The 25316-nt window shown below is 43.6% G+C and overlaps 1 protein-coding gene across 1 annotated transcript in view; it reads left to right on the plus strand.

The window, feature by feature from the left end:
- inpp5a (inositol polyphosphate-5-phosphatase A) overlaps positions 1 to 25316 on the plus strand; it is a 113701-nt gene that overhangs the window by 66423 nt on the left and 21962 nt on the right. The window contains exons 7-9 of the mRNA XM_030771387.1: positions 87 to 139; positions 1406 to 1525; positions 10889 to 10973. Coding sequence (XP_030627247.1) covers positions 87 to 139; positions 1406 to 1525; positions 10889 to 10973 — 258 coding nt within the window. The remainder of the gene's footprint in view (positions 1 to 86; positions 140 to 1405; positions 1526 to 10888; positions 10974 to 25316) is intronic.

Here is a 25316-nt window from a genome sequence, read left to right on the forward strand (position 1 = left end):
TCCTATTAATGTACTCATTTGTCTTCCTTGCCATGCCTAGGCCCATGTAATAGGGTCATGTCTTTCTTTCTTTTTGTCTACCACAGTGCAAGTGGTCCAGAAAAGGCTTTATCAGGAGTCGATGGGCTTTGGCGGACTGGTGAGTTCAGTTCTGGTATTATTTACGTTCACTAATGTATGACTATATTTGTTTGTTTTTTCACATTCAAGATAATTGGGGGAAAAAAAACACGAATAAAGTCAAACGCGTGTCGTTAGATCGGATCCAGCCGGTGTAAGAATGTCTCTTAATGTCACAACCTTAAAAAGTAATTCCAGCTTGCTCATTTTCATAGGTTGTATCCATACATTCAGTTAGCTCCCAGTATGCAACTCTGAACCTCTGCCCTAGTGTGTCAGCTTTGCTTTCCAATCCCTCACGTAAGGCTGAGGTGCCTAACTCCTCGGAGTGGATGTGAACTGTTTGGAGGGACAGCGTACAGGAGAAAGGCAGGATTGGATTAGGCGTAATCACATTAGGCAAGCAGTTGCATATGACAGATGACAGAAAACATTACACGCAATTGAAGCGGTGCTGGATGAATAGAAAGGTTTGGTCCTCCGGGAGCTGGAGGAGGGAGGGATGGAGGGAGGAGAGGAGGGATGTAATCTAATAGAGGGATGACATGAGAACAAAAAGGCTAAAAACAGAGGAATGAAATAGAGGCATGATGCTAGACAGGGAGAGGGCTCCGATCCAACGCTGAAGAATGACAGGAGAGACGAGAGAGATAGAGAGAGAGAGAGAGAGAGAGAGAGAGATTGTGACAAGAGGAATATCTGGCTTAGAGGCTGTGAGAGCATCTTCCGTATCCTGGACATGTCACTGTTAAACTGATTAGATCAGACTGAATATCTGTCTCCATTTACAGCGTTTCATCATCATTCAACCCAAATGCCAAAGTAAACTTCATAGGATTTCAGGGATCAGAGCATTCGTTGGCCAGGCCAGGACTGGAGTAGTCTCGCTCATTTAAAAACTTTTCTCCTCACTTCCCAATAGGTGAAGTGTAGTCAGCGCACCACATTAATACGTCACCCTTTGACAGTATTTTGAGGACAGTTTCATCCTCCAAGTAACTTTGTGTTTTGGTTACTTTGTAATTAAAAGAACCTTTTTATCGATGTACATCAAGCCACCAGGGATAAGAGTTGTCTTAAGGAAAGAATACAATGGTGAAAAAATGGATGAGCTTTTCCCTGCAGTTGGCTCTAAAAGACAATGGTTTTACACCATTGTATTTTCCAGCTGCATAAGAGAGCGAGTGTAGGAGTTTGCCTGTGTGTATGATGACATGCTTCTGTCTGTCTGTCTTGTTTGTCTCTCTGTCTCTCTCTCTCTCTCTCTCTCCCCCTCCCCTTCCAGTGCCTTTGACCTGGTGAATATCCACCTCTTCCATGACGCCTCAAACCTAGTGGCGTGGGAGAAGAGCCCCTCAGTGTACTCTGGGACACGACAGAAAGCACTTGGCTATGTGCTGGACAGGTGAGACACACACACGCACACACACACACACACACACACTCTTGTACATACACACGCTACATGTACACGTGGACACACAACATACCTTCTCACACTCAAACAAGCAACACAGATATGCAACACAGTCGCTTGTCAAATACACATATACATGTGCACATGTGAATGCTCTTAAACATAAACACACATTCAAGCACACACACACACACTCCTTAGACAGGTGAAAGCCACATCATATAACAATCTCTGAGATTGAATTTGAATGGAGTACCACAAATCCTGTCGGAATAACAGCATGCGTACACCCCCGCCACATTTTATCAAGCTTTTGACACCGGCTGAAATACGAGCAGCTCTTTATGTTTCAAAGATCGTATTTTTTCTCTCTCTCTCTTTCTCTCTTTCATTTTTCACTCGATAAAAGAATGCTGTAGGTTTAATGGACAGTGAATTGGAAGTGTTTTAAGAATATGGCACCTTTTACACTTTTTATGAAGCCATAATTTACCTGGATTTACGATCATAATGAAATGTAAAAAGGACCCGTCGAGTTGCTTACATTGAGGATTTTCTCTGTATTTTCTCAACTTTTTGTTGTGTTGGAAAAGTTGATTTATTTTTTAAAGTTTTCTCATAAATAAAAGAGCGATTTTGAGTCTTCGGCGAGGAAGGTATCCACTCTGCTGTTCGTGTCCAAACATGTCAATAAAAGATGACAACAGTCAGGGCTTTTGGCCTCTTTTTGGATGTGTGTGCATGTTTTGAAATAGACAGAGGTGGGAGAATGTTCCGGAATGGGCTGGAATTCCATGCAGGGGTGGGACGATGATGTTAGCAAGACGGGAGGACTAAGGGGTGAACCTTGCGCTTGAATTCCTTATTTTGGGGAAACACTCCACTGGGGTGCAGATCCGGACCGCCAGTGTGGAGGGAGGGGGGTCACACAAAAGCCCTCCTGAGCTCTGTTAAAGCCAGTGAATAATGGCCCTTTCCTTTCAGAAAGACTGCTAACCTTTTGGCAGCCACCAGCAAACTCCATTCTCTAGAGCCGATTAGGCAGGACAATGTGCCTTGGCCAGCTTTTGAAAGAAGCGCTACCACCAACAGAGTTCTCATTCAGCGGCTGGTTGGGAACCATCTTTTTAGCCCATTGTCCTTCCCTCTGACTCTTCCCCCAGAAAAAGAGAGCAGGAAAAGGAGAATATGGAGAGGGTAAACCTCCCCCTTCACTCTCTCCCTCTCTCCCTCTCTCTCTCTCTCTCTCTCTCTCTCTCTCTCACTCTCTCCCTCTCTCTCTCACTCTCTCTCTCAGCAGTGGTCAAGCTCGGCTTGGTTTTAACACCTACCTGAGAGCTTGTGGGCTTCCCATGGAGTTAGCTGTAAGGCATTGGGCTCTCTGGTGGAGCTCCGTCATAGGGCCTTTTCAGGGCTTATCTGCAGAAAGAGCTAATAACACAGCTTACAGCCCATTGGGAACAGATCTGATAAGGCCTTTTCCTCTGTCCCTTTTAACTGCTAAACACCGTTTATCTCCAAAGCTCTTCAAGGCCTCTGGGGAACAATGTTTAAAGAGAACAGCATTTAGCCCCTCACACTCTCTCTATTCAGTCACTCCAAAACAAAAAGGTAGTTTGCTCTCTCCCTCTCTCTCTCCCTCTCTCTCTCTCTCTCTCTCTCTCTCTCTCTCTCACTTTCTGTGTCTGTCTGTCGTCCCCCCCCCCTCTCTCTCTCTCTCTCTCTCTTGCCTGAGGATGTGTGGCCACTTTTCAGTGGAGGAAAGAAAACTGTGTTTGAAATGCAGCACCACTGATACTCTCCAAGTTTCACTTTCTCACTTTCTTTCGCTCTAAAATTACTATAGTAGAATTTGTGTTATAAAAGTATCAAATAAAGATATTCAAATGTATTCATTTTAATTTGTGAATTACAAATTTGGCTATTATTTTTTTAAAAAGTGGTATCCTAATATTTGGCATCCTAATATTTTTAAAAATGTTTAACAGTAGACAACAAAAATTATATTTGCTGTTTATTGCCATCGCTATCGAGTGCTATCATAAATTGTAAAATATTTTTCATGATGTATGATTTGTGATATGCTAACTTAAGATCACAAAGATCATACAATTTACTAGTCACTCAGTGTTGCAAATGTAGGGGGGGGGGGCTGAGCGTAACAAAATTCAACAAACATCTGAAAGCAAATCATTTTTTTTTTTTTTAAACAAAGAGCGTCTTTTGTGTGTTTGGATTTGTTGCTGCGATGCTTCTCTTTTCAGCAGGGCTGACCGGGTTCAGGCCAGAACAGTTTTACATTACAACTGTGAAATCTTGGCAAAAAAGACCCATTTTGTTCCCCTTCATTATTTTCACACAAATATAGTCTATTGTCCCAACGCTGAAGTTAATTTGATCAACATTGGAGACATTTAACGTTTCTGTTCCTTCAATAGGCTTGTTTCATGCTCATTTTCGGCGCATTGAGAAGCAATGATTGGCAGAAAAATAATGTCGCCGTTAACAATTCAGGCCAATTAGTTTCCCAGGGGGAGGCAGTGGGCCGCGCCGCCCCCCCTCGCTGCTCTTCATTGTCACTTTACGGACGGTCATCAGTCAACTGTCAGAGCGTCTCAAAGAGCCCCCCAATCTAAATGTTTCCCTTTCGGCTTTTCCCAGAACAACGGCGTGAAAGGCTGAAAGAAAACCCTGAGGCTGTTTCCAGGCAATAGACATGTTCAGCTGTAACCCTACAGCTCAATGTCCACAGCACCATCCTCCACAGAGCCCGATGAATTTATTAGAGAAAGAGAGAAGGAAGGAAGGAGGTTTTTTTTGTCAGTGTGCTCTGGAAATTGTTTTTTTTTTTTTTTTTTGAGCGTGAGTTTAACACAAGTGAATTTCTGTCTGTCATAGACGCTTTGTTTCAGATAGTAAGAGTGTTTGTTCAAAGACTGTGAAAGTCTCCATTGCTCCTGTTATTGTAGCTATGCCATTGTCTTTGTCAGTAACATTCCTGACAGAATGGTCTAGTTAACTGTCAGTGACAGTACTGGAATAGGCATGTTAGATGTGGAGGTGTCCATCGCTAGTATTAAAATATATGACATAGTCGTGGTTGTTGTGTGGAGGTGTCAGCTGAGAGTATTTGAAGAAATGAAATGGTCTGTGGTTGTAGTCTGTAGGCATCAGTGAGAGAGGATATGATTTGGTCTGCGGTTGTAGTCTGTAGGCATCAGTGAGAGAGGATATGATTTGGTCTGTGGTTGTTGTCTGTAGGCATCAGTGAGAGAGGATATGATTTGGTCTGTGGTTGTTGTCTGTAGGCATCAGTGAGAGAGGATATGATTTGGTCTGTGGTTGTTGTCTGTAGGCATCAGTGAGAGAGGATATGATTTGGTCTGTGGTTGTTGTCTATAGGTGTCAGTGAGAGAGGATATGATTTGGTCTGTGGTTGTTGTCTATAGGCGTCAGTGAGAGAGGATATGATTTGGTCTGTGGTTGTAGTCTGTAGGTATCAGTGAGAGAAGATATGATTTGGTCTGTGGCTGTTGTCTATAGGTGTCAGTGAGAGAGGATATGATTTGGTCTGTGGTTGTTGTCTATAGGCGTCAGTGAGAGAGGATATGATTTGGTCTGTGGTTGTAGTCTGTAGGTGTCAGTGAGAGAGGATATGATTTGGTCTGTGGTTGTAGTCTGTAGGTATCAGTGAGAGAAGATATGATGTGGTCTGTGGTCGTAGTCTATAGGTGTCAGTGAGAGAGGATATGATTTGGTCTGCGGTTGTTGTCTGTAGGCATCAGTGAGAGAGGATATAATTTGGTCTGCGGTTGTAGTCTGTAGGTATCAGTGAGAGAAGATATGATTTGGTCTGTGGTCGTAGTCTATAGGTGTCAGTGAGAGAGGATATGATTTGGTCTGCGGTTGTTGTCTGTAGGCATCAGTGAGAGAGGATATAATTTGGTCTGCGGTTGTAGTCTGTAGGCATCAGTGAGAGAGGATGTGATTTGGTCTGTGGTTGTTGTCTGTAGGTGTCAGTGAGAGAAGAGATGATTTGGTCTGTGGTCGTAGTCTGTAGGTGTCAGTGAGAGAACATATGATTTGGTCTTTGGTCGTAGTCTGTAGGTATCAGTGAGAGAAGAGATGATTTGGTCTGTGGTTGTAGTCTGTAGGTGTCAGTGAGAGAACATATGATTTGGTCTTTGGTCGTAGTCTGTAGGTATCAGTGAGAGAGGATGTGATTTGGTCTGTGGCTGTAGTCTATAGGTGTCAGTGAGAGAGGACATGATTTGGTCTGTGGCTGTAGTCTGTAGGTGTCAGTATAAGAAAATGTGATGTGGTGTGTAGTTGAGGTCTGTAGGTTTCAGTATCAGTATTAAAGGATATGATGTGGCTATGATGTGTGGAGGTAGCTGTCACAGTAGTTGTTACTCTTTAAGTGTGACTGGGAGCTGTTTTACGCCTTCTTGCCATAAAAAGGCACTTGCTAAATGGATCAGTTGTCATTGGGGGCTATAGGAATGAGTGTCTCTTTAGGGGTATTGCTGACAGTTCCTGTGTTTAGTGAATAGGGGTATTAGTGTCTATCAGCAGTGACTCAATGACCTGCCTCCTCACCCTGGGAGGGCCACACACACACACACACACACACACACTCGCTCACACACAAACACATGCTCACACTTCCCCCACAGAGCCTCTCCATATTGTGAAAAGTAATAGCAATATTTTGTATACATTTCACCAAAAAGCTCTTTATGGACACGAATGATCATTTCTGATCAGTTACACACAGTGGTTTGAATAAAGTGAATATTCTAATCAAATAAGCTATTATTAAACACTTAAGCATTTAACTCATAGTGTAAACAACTACTTTACCTTGTTTAGAAGAGTCATTGAATTAGAGGGCGGTTTATTAAGATACGGCAACTTTTTAAGTAGGCTTGAGTAAAATGTAGCAGCATAGTGGAGTAACTTGCTGATATTTTAATAATGAATAAAATAAGAACACATGCGTACTGAAAGCTGGTTCTTCCACATAAGTGTGCTTCTGGACTAAATGAAGCACCATTCTTTTCGGCTCATAGATTAAAAGGCTGGGCAGACGGAATCAGGCTTTCTTGTTTTCACTTTCATAGCTAGGCCAAAAGACCCTTATGACTCCAGTGAAAGAGGAATGATTGTTTGGGCATGTTTAGTGAAACTTCAGTGAAAGTGACCACTCAGAAATGGTTTAGGTCCACTCAGCCCCCTTTGAGAGCAAGGTAAATGTCAACAGATATAAAGCCATTTTGAGCACCCACCTTCATCTTATGGTGAATCATAGAGGTAATGAGAGAAAATGATTAAAGGATGATCCTGGCATCCCCAGAGGAATGACTGCTCACTGGATGAGCATGAAAATGACATGTAAATCATACCACGGCCGTCTCAGTGCGGCGGGACACTAATAGGAGATGCCAGAGCAGTAAATGGAGACAGCATGTTCTACCAGCACCAGCAAAAGTGAGTTCATGTTCAATTTCAGAGTCAGAACATTAAAACTACATTGAAACTTTTCTAGCAGCTTGTGGTAGTATTATTTTGGCAGCTACCTGTGTATCAGTCATGTCTGGTAAAGTGTATTACAAGTGTAATATCAGCTTTCAGTTTGTTCCTATATCATAATAAAGTGATTGTTGAATAGAAGATGTGGCATTATTAATGATGAAGTACTCTGAATGTGAATTGAATATTGTATATGTGAGTGCTATTATTAGTTGTATATTTTTGCCAAGAAATGTGTATGTCCTCAGTAGGTGACCATGTGACATTTCACAGGCATTTGTGGGACGGTGCCTTTGTTTAAGAGTCAGGACAAATTGCTCCCGGAGTGGGTGATCTTCATCCATTTTCTGTGTGAATCCTGGAAGTTTAACTGGTTTAAAGAGGGTGTAGAGATAGTGTGTGAAGATGCGTCGTATTAGCCAATCCCTTAACCTCTCATTGGCCGCACTCCACTATCCACAATCCCTTAGCAACCCCATCCAACCCTGACACCTCTGGGAGAAAGTCACAGGCTCAGAAAGTCAGAGGGTGGTCAGTTTTGGAGGTGAAAGGTCACTTTAGGGTCCTCCGATGGTCCATTGAGATCGTTGTCACTGCTCACATTCTTCAGAATGTTAACATTCTTCCCAAAATTCTCTCCAGTCATGCACAATGGCTTCATTTGCATGGCTTAGGTTTTTGAGAAGTTGACTTGTGTCCTTGCTTCATTTCACTAGTCACGTTATTAGTTGTCAGAGGGACACTTTACAGAACCTTTTTTATACAGGTTTGTATGAGAGAGAGAGAGAGAGAGAGAGAGAGAGAGAGAGAGAGGAGACCTGTTTCTTCCTGTCACTTGTCTGATAACACCTATCAGTGCTGAGACACTGAGGGCCATTGAAATGAAAGCTAAGCATGTTTGCTTGTGAAAAAGAGGCATAGCTGTGTTTGTGCCTTTGAACACTATGTGTGTGCTTGTGAATGCTTACTAAGATTAAATATGAAGCAAATGCATTAACAAGAGCTAACATGAGTGATGAATTTTCATAATGGCAATATAAATTTGGTATGAGCAATAAAAATAGACTGTAAATGTTTGGAATTTGTCTCTGTGAGTAATGTAAGTGATCTGTGCATTCATTTGTATTTATTGTGAGCTTCAAGGAAAAATTAGGAGTCATTTTTTGTGTGTGTGACACTGAGTAGTGAAGAGAGTGTGTGTGCGTGCGTGTGTGTGTTTGTGTATATGAGTGTGTGAGAAGGCAAATGAGTAAGCAGTGAGAGTGAATGTGTGTGTGTGTGTGAGAGAGAGAGAGATAGTGTGGAATGTGCAGTGTGTGCTTTGTGGCTGTACTGAGGGAATCCTGGGAGCAGAAAGTGAAGGAGGTCCGTGTTATAAATTAGCAGTTGACCCTAGCTTTGTTTGGGCCCTGGAAACCCTGACTAATGACACCTCCCCCTGAGTGAGAGAGGCCCACACCAAGCCATCCTTTCTGGGGGGTGTGCGGGGGGGGGTGCAGTGCGTTGAATTGGCTAGGGGGAAGCATGTTTATAGACTGTGTAAAGAAGTGTGTCTTTGTGTGGGAATGGTCCTTCAGACACTGTTACAGTTTGCCTGAATGAACTCTGATGACGCAGTTAATGGGGGACCCTCCAGGAGTTTCAGGGGAGGGACTGTTAGGGGACCTCTTAGACCCCCCACCTAAGCCCCCTTTTCACACCCACTCCAGTGTGGCTAATGTGTGTGGATTGTCCAGGGCCTCTCAGAGGGCCACGCTAAAGTCAAACGCTGTTCCCAGCGGCAGGTCAGCGCGCATGGTTGGAGGAAACGATCGAGTAAACAGAGTGTTACCTTCTGACCTGTCGCTGATACCTTGAGCTGCAGACAAAACCGCCCCGCAGGCTATCGCATTAGACATGCCTATTAGAGGGATAAAGCTACACCCCCCCCCCTCCTTTGCTTCTGATTTCTCCTCTCACAGCTCAGAGAAAGCCGAGAGAGACGGAGAAAAAGAGTGAGCATGGACGAAAGTGACCGAGCCATGGAGGGAGGGAGGAGTGGAAGATATTACAGGAGAGAAAGCAGAAAACTCAGAGAGAAAAGGGTTTCCCTCGCCTGCCTCAGAACTCTGAGCGTGCAATGACTGCAGCTCACTGCCTGGACATGTGCACAACGGGATAGTCAGCAGCATTTCGTGCCCTGATACCTGTTACACGTCTTTCACGCTGGGAATCGGGCAACACTTTCAGATATTTGAATCCCACCCATCAAATTCCTCTCGTGAATTTAATAATGTCTTCTGTAGCCGTTGACACGTTCACGTACAAGCACAACTTTATTCATTTATCTTGGTGCACATACCCAAAGCGACTTATGGTTATCACAGACCTCCCTGAGTTACACTGGACTGAACTCTTTGCCCTGCTCAGCTGTCATGCTCACCCTCTGGTCACTCTGGCCAGTTTCCTTACTCCTATACCATCAGTGCCTTGGATATTAAGTACAGTCCAGTGCTGAAAACATTAATGGATTTCTGAAGAGCTTTGTTCACTATTGGTGCGCCATTGGTCCTGATGATGACAATGGTGATGTTAGTCATCTGATTTGTGTTATGCCTCTGACCAGTCAGAGAGATTTCTCCAGGAGGTAGCCAGCTTCTCACAGCAGCCACGCCAAGTTTGAACGGGAAGTGAATTGTAAACTCTAAGCAGCACCCTAAACACACAGCGATCCCTCAGTTTGTTGCCTTTATATTACTTATTTCTGATGTATTAACAACCCCATCGTCCCATCTGCCCTTTACCCCATCCTCCAAAACGCCACACCCAAGTCGCACACACTCAGATGGGGTTATCCCCAGAGACACGTATTGTGCTGGGCTTTGAGTACTCCCTCCACCTGTGTGTACCTCCAGGACAGCAGCACTGGCTGCCATTGCTTTATGAGGCTGGGCGAGGACCGGGCTTGCCAGGGAGACCGCCACTAAACGGCCCCATAAATATATTGTTATCAGGCGGTGGGAGTGGGGCTGGAGATTTATCCTAGCGATTAGCCAGGATAGCATCTTGTCTCATTAATCGCACAAAGACGTGAGGGTATCTCTGCCTAATTTCTTATCTTGGTTCCACTGAGCAGGGCCTTCCTCTCCCTTCTGTGTAAATGATTAGCTACATGAGTTAATTATCTCTCACTTAGGTGCATTTTTTTTTCTTTTTTTTTTTTTTTAAAGATGTAACAGAATGCTGGACCTTCAGGCTTCTGGAATCGGGCCACGACTCCTTAGTTTGGACTCTATGAATCGTCTTTGGGGGTGTGTGTGTGTGTGTGTGTGTGTGTGCATGTGCATGTGTGTATGTGTGCATGTGTGTATGTGTGCCTTCTGATACTTGGATGAACATCGATGAGTAATTGCACATAATTGGAAAATACACGGATACACAGACCGATTACAGGCTTTAGTTCTTAGGCTTTTAGATGTTTTGCATTGTGTTTCTTAAAGAGAACATTTGTGATGTATTCCATTGTGACTTTAGATTCTGCAGCACATAATCGCATGCACAGCACACACATGCGCACAAACACACGCACATGCACACACACACACACACACAGAGTTTACATCAACAGGAACACTTCTCCATTCTGCCACACTGAATGGTCATTATACTGTTTGACATTGCTAATGTCCCAAGACCTCCTAACATTGTAAATGCCTCTACCACTAGGTGGTGCTGTACACCTCATAACAATACACTGAGCACGAGTATGCCACGGTGCATAGTCCTCCAAATGCATCTGTCATTCTCTCTGCTGATTGGCTGTCTACTCTCTCTTGTCAGAATCACAGACCAGCGGAATGAGAAGGTGCCATATTTCGTCTTTGGTGACTTCAACTTTAGGTTGGACTCAAAGCAGGTTATTGAGGTGAGTGTCAATCTCACATGTTCATCTGTGTGCCCTCCCATTAACACACTTCACCTGGTCCGTTTACTTAGAGCTGTGTCTCCCAGTCTGTTCCATTGCTACTTCAAGATATCAAGTGTTTTTTCCTCTGTCCTAGCTCCAGAACGTCTAGGTCCTCTAAAGTTCAAGCTCTTGGTTATGTGAATGAGAAACTCTAGTGTGGGTGGAGGAGGTTGGGGGGAGGTATCAGGTGGATGGGACACTTTAACAGCGTTTTGGGAAGAACCTTCATGGAGAATGAATGGGAGTTTGCCAAGCCATTAAGCTCCAATGAGACCTGAGCTACGCTTTTGATTTGTCAGTACAGCTACACAGAGAGAAGAAAAAGGCATATCCTCACGAGATGTGTTTTCCTCTGCATTTCTGAAGCATCTCTGCATGTCTGTTGACTGAGCCTTTTAAAGGAGGGCCCGTGTCTGTTCATATGGACAAGATGCAATCCCGCGCTGGCCTCGGTCCTCCACTTTACAGCTCTCAGATTTACGACGCTTTACTCCTGACAACACCACAGTCATGGCCCAGCTGTGTTTGCCTACTGCTCATCCAAGTGCATTGTTATGTTACAGAGCTGGTCCTTTTCTTCTCTCTCTTCCTCTCTCTCTCTCTCTCTCTCTCTCTCTCTGAACTTTCTTTACTATATGTCCCTCTTAGACACACACTGGCACGTTGTGATAATGAGTCCATTTAAAGGCTTTTGTTGTCATTCAGTGTTTCACATCCAGAGATAGTGAGAAGGGAAAATGGTGATTAAAACACCATGAAATACCTAAGGGAAGGTGTCTGATTAGAGTATGTGCATGAAGGGAAGGTGAGGGCGGTGTCTGTATAAGTAAGTGTGATGTGAGTGACACTTTCATTAGAAATATAGTTTTACTTATATGTGTGTGTGCGTGTTAGTGTGTGAGTGTGTGTGTGTGGGGTTCTTTTTATGTGTGTATATGAGAGAGTCCAGCGCAAAGGCACAATGCCCTGGTTGGTGGTGTTGTGTGTGAGGTGCAGTGTATTGTCCTGGGGAGGCAGGCTGTGTGGAGGGTGGAGGGGTGGTTGAATGGGAGGTGGAGCTCTAATGATGCAGATAAAACTTCCTCTTGTGTGGTAAATCAGAGGCATCCTTTTAACTGTGACTGCAGTTTGACCATCCTGCCCCTAGGGGTGCTGTGCTGGACCCACCTCTTACAGTACTAGTGTTAAATTCACAATGCTAAAATTGGAATTGTTTTATGGGCCATTTAGGTGATGTCAAGTTGTTTCTGCACACCCACCCACTATCTCATTCTCTTCTTTTGTCTGTTTGATTGCCACTGACCACTGTAGTATTGTTCTCATCTGCCCTTTCTCTCTCTCTCTCTCTCTCTCTCTGTATCTCTCTCTCTCTCTCTACCTTTCTCATCTCCTCAGTGTCTCACATTTACTCTGTGGTAGGTGAACACTGTTTGCCTGTGTGTGTGTGTGTGTATGTGTGTGTGTGTGTTTGAGAGTGAGGATGCGTGTGTATGTGTGTGTATGTGTGTGTGTGTATGTGCGTGTGTATGTGTGTGTGTGTGTGTGTGTGTTTGTGTGAGGGTGCGTGTTTCCTGTGCTTAGAAGTCACTGTTGCGAGTGTTTCAGGGTCATGACCTCTTTTCCACAACTGTGTAAGGTAGTGCCTGTGTATCTGTGTCCTCCTCTCTGTCTCTCTCTGTCCTCCACTGCACTCCTTTCTCTTTTTTCATGCATTCCGCTTCTCCGTTATCCCTTCCCCTCCTCCCTCTCTCCCTCCCTGTGGGTGAGGCAGGTGTTGGCAATTGATTATCTCATCCTGGGTGGGTGGGATCGGAAGACAGAGGGGGGTTCTCTGGTCAGCAGAGAGACAGCACAAAGTCAGTGCTTTGGTTCCTGTTCACATTTACACACACACACACACATATACATGTACACACACATACACACAGACACACGCACACAATCACACACGGTACCCGGTGCCGCATTAATAAAAATCCTGGTTATGGGCAGACACACACATACACACACACACACACACACACACAGAAAATTCCTGTATGTGAGATCCTGATTCTGCTCTTGGTCTTGAATGTTTGCTTTGAGAGTGGTACATGTGTGAGGTCATCTCTATCGCCGGCACAGTAAAGTGCACTGTTAGCTCTTGTAAACCTGTGTGATTTACTGTGAGGCACTTCGACCCACATGCAGTAAAAAAAAAAAAGCGATGGTGTGGTGGGTACACAAACCAAGCCTGTACCTGAGCAACTGAAAAACTATTTTAGCACTTTAATCACAGTTAAGGTTAGAGTCCCCACCTGCTTTAGATTGTCTGCACTCTATCAATTACCCAGGCTTCAATATGGATTCATCTGCATGAGCAAATTTGTTGTACACAAACACACACACAAACACACATTCAGACAAACACTCACACATACTCTCCTTCACTCTCATTAATCTCTGCTATATTTTAAAGACATTTATGAAAGATCCCTGTAAAAAAAACAAAAAAAAACTCACCTTTCTCTCAGTAGCACCGGTCATTATCCAGCCTCAGGTCTAAGGACCACCAACATATTTGTGATGCCCCATTTTCCCAATATGCACCAGGCCCATCAGGGGAAGGTTGGTCAGACTGCGTAGTCATTGTAGGAGCATTGGACAAAGGTGGCGGATGACTAGCATGCTTTAGCAGTGGGATCAGTAACACAGGAGGTTGGGGGGTGTGTGGGGGGGGGGGGTAGTGGATAGCATTAATAGTGTCAGACAGAGGAGAATTGGCTTCAATTGACCCCCATTCAGCAAGGGCTTTTCACTAGGGACAAAAGACACAGCCACGTGGGTACTTATGCCCAGCCTCAGTCCACTGGAGGTGTTCTCCAGCACTGCCCCCCCCCCCCGTCTCTGTATTCCCACACAGGACCAGAGAGAGAGAGAAGCGAGGGAGCAGTGGAACTAGTGAAAAGGAAGGGAGAGAAATCAAAGCATGGAAGTTTGAGAGTGTGAGGCATTGTCATTCAGGTGTGTAATTCTAAACCTGGTTCCAAACCTGGTTGTCCTTCTGAAGTCTGAAATATCTTAAATTCAGATGTGGATAGATTAGGAGTAGAGCCTAAAAGTCCCAATTCATTTTCATTCAGGGCTGTTGTACTGTTGTACCGGAATAGTAATGCTGACATTACAGGCGTCAAGGTCAATAAAGCATGAAGTCACAACTTTCACAATAGCAGAATTTTTCTCTTAAAGGAATCTAGCAGAACGATAAATTGAAACTGTTAAAAAGATAAACAAATAAGAACATTCCTTTACATGTAAAGTTATGGATGTCTTTTAGCTCCCTGTTTGTTTTCAAATTGTATTTCTCAAGCAGTCTCTCCAAATGATTTTTGTGAGGATGATGAACATTTCAGTGGCTTTAGGAGTAACCCACCTGTTAGGCACTTGCCGTTGTCCAGACGGAATGGGACAGAAAAGACCCGGGGCGGGGTAGGTGGGTTGGGGGGGGGCGGGGGGGGGGGGGGGGGTGAGCAGCAGGGGCAGTGAATCAGAGAGGAGGATGACATGACGAAGGCTCTGTGCTTGGACTTAGAGTATATTTAAAATCCCTCCTAATTAAACTTAATAGAATGTAAATTTAATTTCTGGAAAAATGGTGTGCTTTTGCGCTCCAATTTAAGGATTGATGGAGGCCGGCCGGAGAGGTTAATTACCGACTCGATCTGCTGTCCTCGTGACTTAACATGTGCTTATTTTAATTGGACTTTATACGCTGCTTTCACCGAGCCGCTTTCGTCTGGCATGGCGAAGTTAGCCAAAGGATACGGCCGTACGGGGGGGAGCACGCACATCAGTCCTGGCATGGACTTCATTTTTTTAATTTATTTTTTTAGAGGGAGATGTGTTCTTTAATGATGCCCAGCAGAACTAATATTTTATTTTCAAGGTTTGAAGAGTATATTGGCATAAAATGCCAGGGTTGCTTGTGTTTTGAATAACAAGAGAGTGAAAGGGAGGTGTGGAGACAATTTGAGAGATGTAGAGGGTGTGTGAGAGTGAGAGAATGCGGTGCAGAGATAGTGTGTGTACGTTTGAAAGCAAACGTGTTTATGTTAGAATGGGTGCTTATGTGTATGTGTAGGTCTGTGTGTGTGTGTGTGTGCGTGCGTGCGTGTGCGTGCGTGCGTGTGTGCGTGTGCGTGTGTGCGTGCGTGCGCGCGTGTGTGTGTGCGTGCGTGCGTGCGTGTGTGTGTGTGCACTTGTAATTTCGTGCGTGTTCGTGTGTTTACCCTCATGCATGACAGGCTCTACATTGCTCTGTGTTAATTCAGGGCAACAGATTTGTGTTGTCAGAGGGGGTGTGCTGGCCCATGTTTACCGGTAAAATCATTTTCACACAATAAAGGCTCTTTTTTCATGCTACATTTGTGAGTATGGCCTGCCATAAATCAAAAGGCAGGCAGTGGAATTAAGTCTACAGGACATTAATCAGGTTAATTTATTTTGGGAATCATCCATCCCTTAGCCAGTGGGTTAGCACTGATCTCTCTCCCTCTCTCTCTCTCTGCTGTTCACAGGGACTGTACACCAGACCAGAGATACTGATCAAACACGCGTTCACACACACACTCGCACACACATACACACGCATGCACACATATGTGGACATGCAAAAAAAACCCACACACAGGCATTCATTCTCATTTAAATGTTGTCATAGAGAAAGATAAGGACATAAACACACACAATGTTTATTGACATGATTATTTTGTATACACAAGTTGATGTGCTCATCACGCTAGTGATCATACAGACTGAACTTTACACTTTTAAAAAAAATATACAAACACATACATAATTATGCACACACACACACACAAACACAATAACACTTATCTCAACGCTTATCTGGGGTCAAGAGTACAGAGCACTCCCTAAGGAACAACGGGACTCAACCGTCACTGGTAGCGTTAAGGTGGAAAAAAACAGATGCTTTGTGATCTCTTATCAGTTTAATGACCTCTGTCATTGTTGAGATTAAGGATTAAGTGTTTTGATACCCTATTTGTCTTTTATGACAGATGCGTAATAATTCAGCAGATTATTTTAGTTTTATCAGTGTCTAGTGGCAAGATCAGAAGACTGCTTCATTAAGAGGAGTTCCCATAGTTCTTAATGAGAACCTCAGCATAGGATTAATGTTTTGATAAACTCTTCAGATGCAATCAGCATCATCATGACATGTTGATGTAATGTGATCCAGGTTATACACGGAGTGTTATTACAAGTAGTACACTGCCTACTTGCTCTCTCTTTCTCTCTCTCCCTCTCTCTTTCTCTCTCTCTCTATCACCATCCCTCCATCTCTAGTAGACTATGATAACAAAGGGAGTGACAGAGAGAGAGTGAAGTGAGGGGTGTTGCTTTGATCAGGATGTAATTATAAAAGCAGCGTGAATGAAGAGGAGCCTCTGTCCTCTGTTCCTCTTGGCCCCATTATCATCTGCTCATTGAAACACACTCCCCCAAGAGAGAGTGTATGTGTGTATGTGTGTGTGTGTGTGTGTGTGCGCATGTGTGCGTGTGAGTCTGTGTGTGTTACTGGGTCGGCCGTGGTGGCACGCGGGGACGCTGGCCGGAGATGGACGCGATGGTAGCAACTGGCACTGGGTGGCACTGGGTTTTAGGCTGTGCTGTGTCTTCTCTGGACAGCTGAGGGAAAAGAAAAAGAAGTTAAATAAATTAAAAAAAAAAAAAATATATATATATATATGTATATGTGTGTATATATATATATATATATATATATATATATATATATATATATATATGTATATGTGTGCGTGTGTGTGTGTGTGTGTGTGTTGCATATCAGTGTCCAGAAAACACAGAGAGTGTTAAATCCACTGCGTATTGGCACTTTAGCAATCATTTGGCATTTTACAGCTATCATCTGATCTCTCTTACAACCCCATAATCTCACAATGTGACAAGGCACTTCAAATAGTATAGTGAAAAAGATTCTCTCATTTTATTATACACTCTCATACCCCCCCCCTTCTCTCTCTCTCTCTCTCAGTCTGTCTTCTTTTTGGCTTCTTTTCTTTATTCCCTCGTTTATGCTCACATTGAATCCCTCTTTACAGTACTGCTCATTCTCTTTGAGACTTGTCTCTCTTTCATTTGGTTCTTGGCTGCCGTCAGGCATCCAGCATTCCACAGCCGTGATCACTGGTCTTTTACAGCTCAGGACAGACCTTTCACTACCCCGGGGGAAAGAAAGAACAAGAAAAAGAAACAAGCTGTTTTGTCTGCCGGGCAGAGTCTCTTTTTTCTACAGCGGATTGTACTGTTAAAGTGTGTCAGAGAGCTGGGATGAGCTCATAGCATTGGCTGAAATCACAGGACTGAAACTAAAGCAAGTCAAGATTTAACCTTTACTTCATGCCCTTTGAGAAAGTAATCTGAAAAGACGTGTCAGACTTTTTTGTCAAAAGAAAGAATAAGGTCCTTTTTTCTTTCTTTTTTCTTTTTTTTTTTTTTTCAAATAAAGAAGTTGTCTCATGTATTAGTTCCATGTTTTTTAATTTTTTTCTTCATTTGGAGTGTTCAATCAGCCATAATCTTTTCCAAGTTTCTTTTGTCATACTAATGCTATGTAGTTCAAGTTGAGGGAGTGAGGTGCATGTTTCCTCCTGTACATGGGAGGCCAAGCAGAGCTTTTTTCACCTTACCAACTGCATTACATCACCAGACAATATGATGCGCTCATGCACTATCTACACAGCATTTCCCACAACTTTATAAACGCCACTCCGTTACTGACCACTGACAGGCAGGGACAGGGAGAGTGATTCAAACACACACACACACACACACACACACACACACGCGCGCGCACGCACACACACACACACACACACACACTGGTCATTCTGGTCCCTTACTCTGCTACCCACAGTACACAGATATGACATGGCTGCAGTTCAGAGCATGACAGCCATGTTTTCTCTTTTTTCTTGAATGCTTGTTGGAATTTGGTTGGGTGATTAGATGATTTATGAACTGTGATCAGTTTTGACAAGTGTTGTTAGCCCGACTGTTACACTCAGCTGTTAGTTAAACAACTTTTACTGACTGAATTTTACTTTGCACAGAAATGATAGGGCTGAATGAATCGAATTGATTTGTGCTAGAGAAGCTTGAAGGACACTTTCCGTTTTCAAATACCCACTCGAAATGATGAAGTCTGTTATTCCTCCATCTGGAAACTTTTTCTGTCCCTGGCTAGTCAATATATTCACTAGATCCATCTCATCTGGCTCCTTGTTTCCCTCCATCTTTCTCAAAATGGTGGCAGGCCTTTTGGAAAAGCACAGAGGGCAAAAAAACAACCCGCAACAGTAGCGTTTTTGATTCCATTGGCCCTGAAAGGACGGAGGAGGAGAAAGGACTCATTGTGCCTGGAAGATAGTGGTCTGTTTGTATGTTGTCTCTCTATTTTTGTCTAATGCAGTGGACTGGCCTGGCATAGGGTAACACAGTTGCTTGTGTGTGTGTGTGTGTGTGTGTGTGTGTGTGTGTGGGAGGGGGTTCATGTTGTTTCTGTAAGCCCTGAGGGTTATGTAACAGTTTACACATTCTGCCCACCATTCCTGCATTGCTTGCTGCGGAGAAAGAGAGAGAGCTGGACTATCTCTGACCCTACTGTTCTCTGATGGGTTTAAAACTGTCCTTTACAATTTCTGTGAGACACACACACACACCCCGTCCCCAGCGCTGCACCCCACCTCCACCTTCATTTACATCAATTCTTTTGTACCCCATGTTCAATACAACCTTACAAACATTCAAAGTAGAGGACTTGTCATTTTTTAATCGATATTAGGCGAATGGTTCATTCCTTTGTTTATTTAACCGTTTGAACTTTGTCAGTTAAAGCCAACCGAAGCGGACGACGTGGTTCTCTTTGTGACAGGGTTGTGAGATGGGACTCTCTGACATGCAGGGGCTTTTTAAATAGCTCCACTGTCTGACATTAAGAGTCACTGTTCTCTCATTCGTAAAAAGCACCAACTTACAAATATCCCCATCATATTTAAGAGCTCCCATTAACTGGCACATTGAGAATTCATGGTCTCTCTTCATGAATTCTCTTAGTGATTTATCTACCGCTGCCATATTGTTGGCTCTGTAGAGAAGAGAGCTCTGGCTTTGTCTTAGAGACAGGGGGTTGTAAAACAATGCCCAGTGCTTTCGGACCTATTTCTCCTTTTTGGATTCTTTTCAGAGCTGTGAGAGGAACAGGGCTGGACCAACATCTGTTTGTGTGCAGGAGCAGAAAGAAGGGTGTGTGTCTGTAGTTTGTGTGTGTGTGTGTGTGTGTGTTCACATCGAGCCTCGGCAACTCTCTTCTTTCCTCCGCGAGGATCTTTTGTTCCCGATTTCATGCTATCAGAGGCGCAGCATGTTCTCCTGCGAGGGGCTGTCACCCTTGTAAAGACTTGCGGTGTGGGGTCACATTTAGAGGGATGGGAAGGGAGGGAGGGAAAATTGGTAAAAAATCAGAACACAAAGCCCACCCACAGGACGGTTGCCTAGCGCGTCGCCGGGGCCCAGCCACTCAGAAACTTTCTTTAACTCCCTCCTCGTCCCTCACACCTCCCACCCCCCTCCCCCCTTTTCCTGAGGGGTAGGGGGGTGGGGGTGTGATTGCCCAGTGGGATGTGGACACTTCATTTAGGAGAAATGGTGCAAACAAATTAAAAGGTGGAGCAGAGAATGAATCATGGGTCTTTTAGAGCGGGTTGGTATTGTGCCTGGAGCCTTTCACACTGTACACTCAGGGAGACGGAATGTCACCATCACACTCCTCACGAGGAAGAGTTTCCCCCAACCTGATTATTGTCCGCAAGAGAAAATGAAAGATGTAATCTGTTGTGGGACACAGAGAGATGATTTGTTGTTGGCAGTTGATCTGTTTGGTGTTGTCATTTATTATCCATAGCAACGGTGGGATGGCATTCAAAATTTCTATGACAAGCAAAAATGCCTGAATACATTATTACATGCATATGTTGAAATGTTCCATTACATATACTGTCACTCAATTCAGATTACCATTCAGTTTCATTTCAGTAACATGGATTGGATGTGTTGTTGACTGTGTGTGTGTGTGTGTGTGTGTGTGTGTGTGTGTGTGTGTGTGTGTGTGTGTGTGTGTGTGTGTCAGCCGTCAGCTGTTCCGAGGACTGAGCTGTGCTGCTAGTATGGTTAGTCTGAGATTCTCTCTCTCTGTCTCTCACTCTCTCTCTCTCTCTGTCTCTCAGTGAAAAGGATCAGGTCCTGCCCTGTCAAAGCTTGCATTACAGCATCATTAATTGTTGGGCTGTGATCCTTATTGATTTCCACGCTAATGAAGTGCAGCTGCGCTGCTCGTTAATGTGCACGCCGCAAATCGCTAATCACTGATCAAGACTTCGATACGCGTAATTGACCTACCAAACAACCCTCAACTCAATTGATTAAGTGAAAGATTGCCGGAATGATCATGTGCCCCTGTGTTTGCGTCTGAAGGATTTCTCTCAAAGCACTCTACGAATCAGCTTTGGCCGCTCTTTATAGAGATGGGGTAGGCAAACATATTATCTACATAACTTGATGAAACAACAATAGTTTAAATATATATCTTGCAATGATACAGTGGATAGAGGTAATTAAAATAATGTGCAAAGATACTAGGACCTGATACTGGGGATAAAGGGATTCCAGTCGTTTTATGAGCACCATGAGTTCACATGCATTCTGTGGCCTTTCCCTCTGTGCTCATCAGATCTGAACATCACTAAACCTGCATGAGACTTTCTGCAGTGTGAATTATGAATCAGATATCAACCCTCCTCATTTGTCAGAAAACTCATGACTTTCCTTCCTTTCTTTCTATATATATTTATATTTATATATATATATATATATATATTTTTTTTTTTTTTCAAGAAAAGAATTCTTTTGAAGGTAAATGCTGGCCAAGCTCCTCATTATATTGTTTAGCATGTTGCTATTTTATTTATCCCCTGTAGATTGAGGAGAGTAAAATAATGCTAAGTACACCAATGTCCAAGAAAACGCAACGGAGCCAAAGTTAGCCTCCGATATAAAGTCCAGTTTGGTTTGAATCATTTCAAACTGGTACAGCACAGTGACGTCTTCCTCTTCAACCTTTATGTCCTTCCTTTGCCTCTGTTACTCTTCTCTTGCCTCTACATGCTAATTCTCCAGTCAGGATGAATGTGCATGTTAACGCTAATCGATTTTATCACTTATTCCAACGCTCCTTTATGTATCCTCTTCTTCAGAATCTTCTCATCTTTTCTCCACATCTTCTCTCATCTTCTCTCAATGAGTGTGAATCGGTAGAGTTGAAGGGGGTACTGAAAAGATTATCATTGATTGCGGAAACATCGATGGTGCTGTGAGAGGCTGTTAAAGGGCAGTTTAGAGGAAATCGCATGTTGTGCCACGTTGGAATGTGCTTTAGTATCATCTCTTGAGAAGCTCTGAATGAGCGTTGGGCTTTATGGCTGTTAAGAGAACCGGGGCAAGCCCGGACGTTAAACAGTTTCACGGACATCTGTCGTGATTGGTTTTAAACCGCTGACTTAAAGTGAGAGTAAGGGAGATGGAGGGGCAGGGGTGTTGCAGATTAAATCTCTCCTTTCTTGTCTCTCTTTGTACAGGTGGCACTAATTTGTTGAGAGCCTGGCCTGAAACAATAACTCCTCTTACTTTGCTTAATACAGCGAGCAGAAACAAACCTCCCCTCAGAGCCGCCGCTTTACTCTCACAAACACTTAAGCACAATGAAGCATCTGGTGGCACTTTCCTGTTGAGAAGTGCTCCGTTTAAGCTATTGTGATTGCTTGTGTGTGTGTGTGTGTGTGTGTGTGTGTGTGTGTGTGTATGTGTGTGTGTGTGTGTGTTTGTGTTTCTGCATCTTTCCTTTTACCATGTCTCTAGGGTTTAGCATTTATCGAGAAGCGTAACATGCAAAAGTGAATCCATGTGAGTTATTTTTCATTTAATCAAAGATATTTCTGTATGTGTGTGTGTGTGTGTGTGTGTGTGTGTGTGTGTGTGTGTGTGTGCGCAGTATGCCTGCTTACTCAGAGCTTTGTGGGTGTGTGTGGAAGCCCTTAGTAGTGGGAGGTCAGTGGGGTCAAAGTGATGAATTTTAATGGGGCTGTTCCTTGTGTTTCACGCCTGTCCCCTTTCTCTACGCGCAGCACTGCCCCTCAAAGACTACCAAGCTGGGCAATTTGTCCTGCAGGACTCTAGAGAATGGCCCCAGTTGTGGAGTTAAATACCAGAGGGACGAACACACACACACACACACACACACACACACACATACATACACACACATTCATGCCACCCATGCCTGTTGTCTCTGAATGATTTGTGGCCTGTCCATTATGTGTTGGGAGAGGACAAACGCATTCGGCCGAGACCCTGAGGTAGCACAGGGGAAAGAGTGACACCCCTTTGCAATGCTTCCCATTGTTTTAGAGAGCTTTCCCAGATGTTCCAATGGCCAAGATAAATAGGGCCACATTTTCATTACCCCTCATACTGTTTAATTCAGCCTCGTTTAAGAGTGGGCGTTTTTACGGCAAAAAAGAGAGAGAGAGAGAGACCCCCTACATCGCACTGTGTCTCTTACTTACATGTACTTTGGCTCTTTTGCCCTCACGCACTGATGGGAAGGTTTTTTCGGACTGTGTTTGGTGGAATGCAGGCAGCGGTGGGCGTGAAGGCAAATGTTACACAGTGAGAGAACGCTGCGGTCATTCCCCTCTCTGCACTTAGGGTCAGGGTTAGGGTAAATGCCCCGGTAACCCCACGGGGTAACATTTGGAACTCTTTCCCTCAATTCCGTACTCTCTCTCTCTCTCTCTCTCTCTCTCTCTCTCTCTCTCTCTCTCTCTTACTTTCCTCTTCCTGTGGCGTTAATGAATATGTCCTTTTCACTGGGGATTCATTAGCAACCCGCTAAGAGAGGCTTAGCCACAGCTGCAGAACTTTCTGGAAGGACTCCAGTCAGACTAGATGGACAAGGTCAACCTTGATTTAAGCCCACCCTTGTCTAGTGACTGTCCAGGAGCAGAGGGATAAATTCATTGTTTGGTTTTTTTTTTGTTTTTTTTTTTGTTTGTTTTTTTTTTCCCTGGGCAGTCAGGATCTTTTAGAGGCTGGACAGATGTCTCAATCGTGAATGCGAATGAGCCCCTTGCCAACATTGGCACTATACGGAGCGAGTTGGCAACGCTTGTCGCGCTGCAGTGGGAGAATAATGCCATGCCATGACAATGCCAGCGCCCCTGGTGACACACAGGGTAACCCTGTACTCTCCTGATAATGAAGAATGATTCTCTAAACAGGCAGGGATCAGGCATTCTATCCCCCCCCCCCTTTCTTCCCTACAACTCAGATCTAATCATCCTGCTCCGAGTGTGCACAATGGCTCATTATCTTTTTCGGAGCGGCTGGTTAGGGAACAGTGATGTGGGAAATCTGGGATGGAAATCAATAGCGATCTGAAGAGAGAATGGATCTGGTCATGTGTTGTTGGATTCCCACACTGCCATGTTGGACCCTGTACTGTATAACTGTGCATCAGTATAGCAGCAGGCTGGGTGGGAAGTTTGAGTCATATGGTAGATATCAGTAGGGAGTAACCTACACGCATTTGTTTAGTATCACTCTTGCTCTAATACAAGCTAACGTTGCATAATCAGCCAATAATGGTGTTGTTATTATGCAATGTGTATAACTCAAGGTGACTCACTATCAGTTTTGCTGACTGGACTTTTTTTTTTTTATTCTTTTAATTGTGTTGCAAAACATTGAATAAAGAGATAATGTGTGTGATGATTTAATTTGATTATCTATACATTCTGTTCTGTTCTGTTTGAGAGGAATGCAGTAAGTATTAAGTATATTAGTCTTTTTCACCATTGGAATATATTTGTTATGCTTTTTGGAGTGGTTTGAGAATATCTTGGCAAAAAAAATGTTAGTAGTTTGGAGGTGAGGGATGTGTGTAGTGGGATTAGGTGTGATTTCTGAATGCAGTGCTGTGTGTAGTTTGTCTATACTACCCTCTAAGTTGTTTTGTCTCTTAAAAATTTTGGGGGGTGTCTGATCATTTAAACGCTATTGACAGACTAAGGTGACGTAATTGAACCAACACAAATACAAAAACAGTCAACAAAAGGAAAGATTAGTACACCCTTAGATTTATCATTTCCTGAAATGGTAACAGTTTGTATCAGGTACTCCAAAATAGGAGTAAACGATTAGATAATCTTTAGTAATTTGACTTAATCATTATCAGGAACATGATGTGATTTAGTTATATTCATATAGTCGCGTGGTAACACCTCATGGTGTGATCAATAGAGCACTCAGCGTACAAAAAAAAAAAAAGATTGTCTAAGGCCAAATTTCTCACAGCAGGGATACAAAACCACCTCAGAGCGTTTTCAAGTCAGTCACTCTACAGTATGACACCCTGTCTACAAATAGAGAAAATTCTAGATCTCTGGCAGTCCACCAATGGAAGGCCATTCCGCCGTATTCAACCTACACTTTGAGCAGAGTTGTGTGTGGCTATGTTAACAGTGTGTTGTAGTTGTAATGTTAATGTTAAGCAGGTTTTTTTTAGTTTTGCTGACCTGTGTGCAAGGTTGATTTGATTGGATAACAATGAGCAGTTGCGTGAGTTGTGTGTTTATACTGTAGTAGGTGTGCCTATTCTTGCTCCATTTGCTTGTGGGAGAAATGTATGAGCAATCTGTTTGAGCATTTGTATAATAATAGTTGTGTTTTGCTGTGTTATTTGTGCAATCTGTTTGAGTAAGGCTTGGCAGATCTTCTCCATCTGCTGGACCCGGTTGTTGGATGATCAAGAAGTTCCTGGAGGATGGTGAAGTAGTCGTTTGATGTGGGCCAGATTGGGTTAACCTCTCTGTGTGTAGAAAGCAGCTGGAATTGAGCAGTTCTTTCATTGTCTACTTCTCTCACACACACTGATAGGATTATCTCCCCTTGAAGAGGATCAAACCTTAAAGCAGAGGCACTGAAGGACAGGACAGTATGAGATTGTTAAGGAAGTGACCAGTTCACTTGGAGCCAAAATTTCAATGTAACTGAATGTTCTGTAGTCTCCTTGGGAAGGTTCCATTTATTGTTTTATTACATTTCTGTCCTCCCCCTCCATACTTCGTAGCAGGCATGTTAACATCTCCCTGGTTTGTCCCAAAA

This window comes from Chanos chanos, chromosome 4 (genome assembly GCF_902362185.1).
Source record: "Chanos chanos chromosome 4, fChaCha1.1, whole genome shotgun sequence".
NCBI lineage: Eukaryota > Metazoa > Chordata > Actinopteri > Gonorynchiformes > Chanidae > Chanos > Chanos chanos.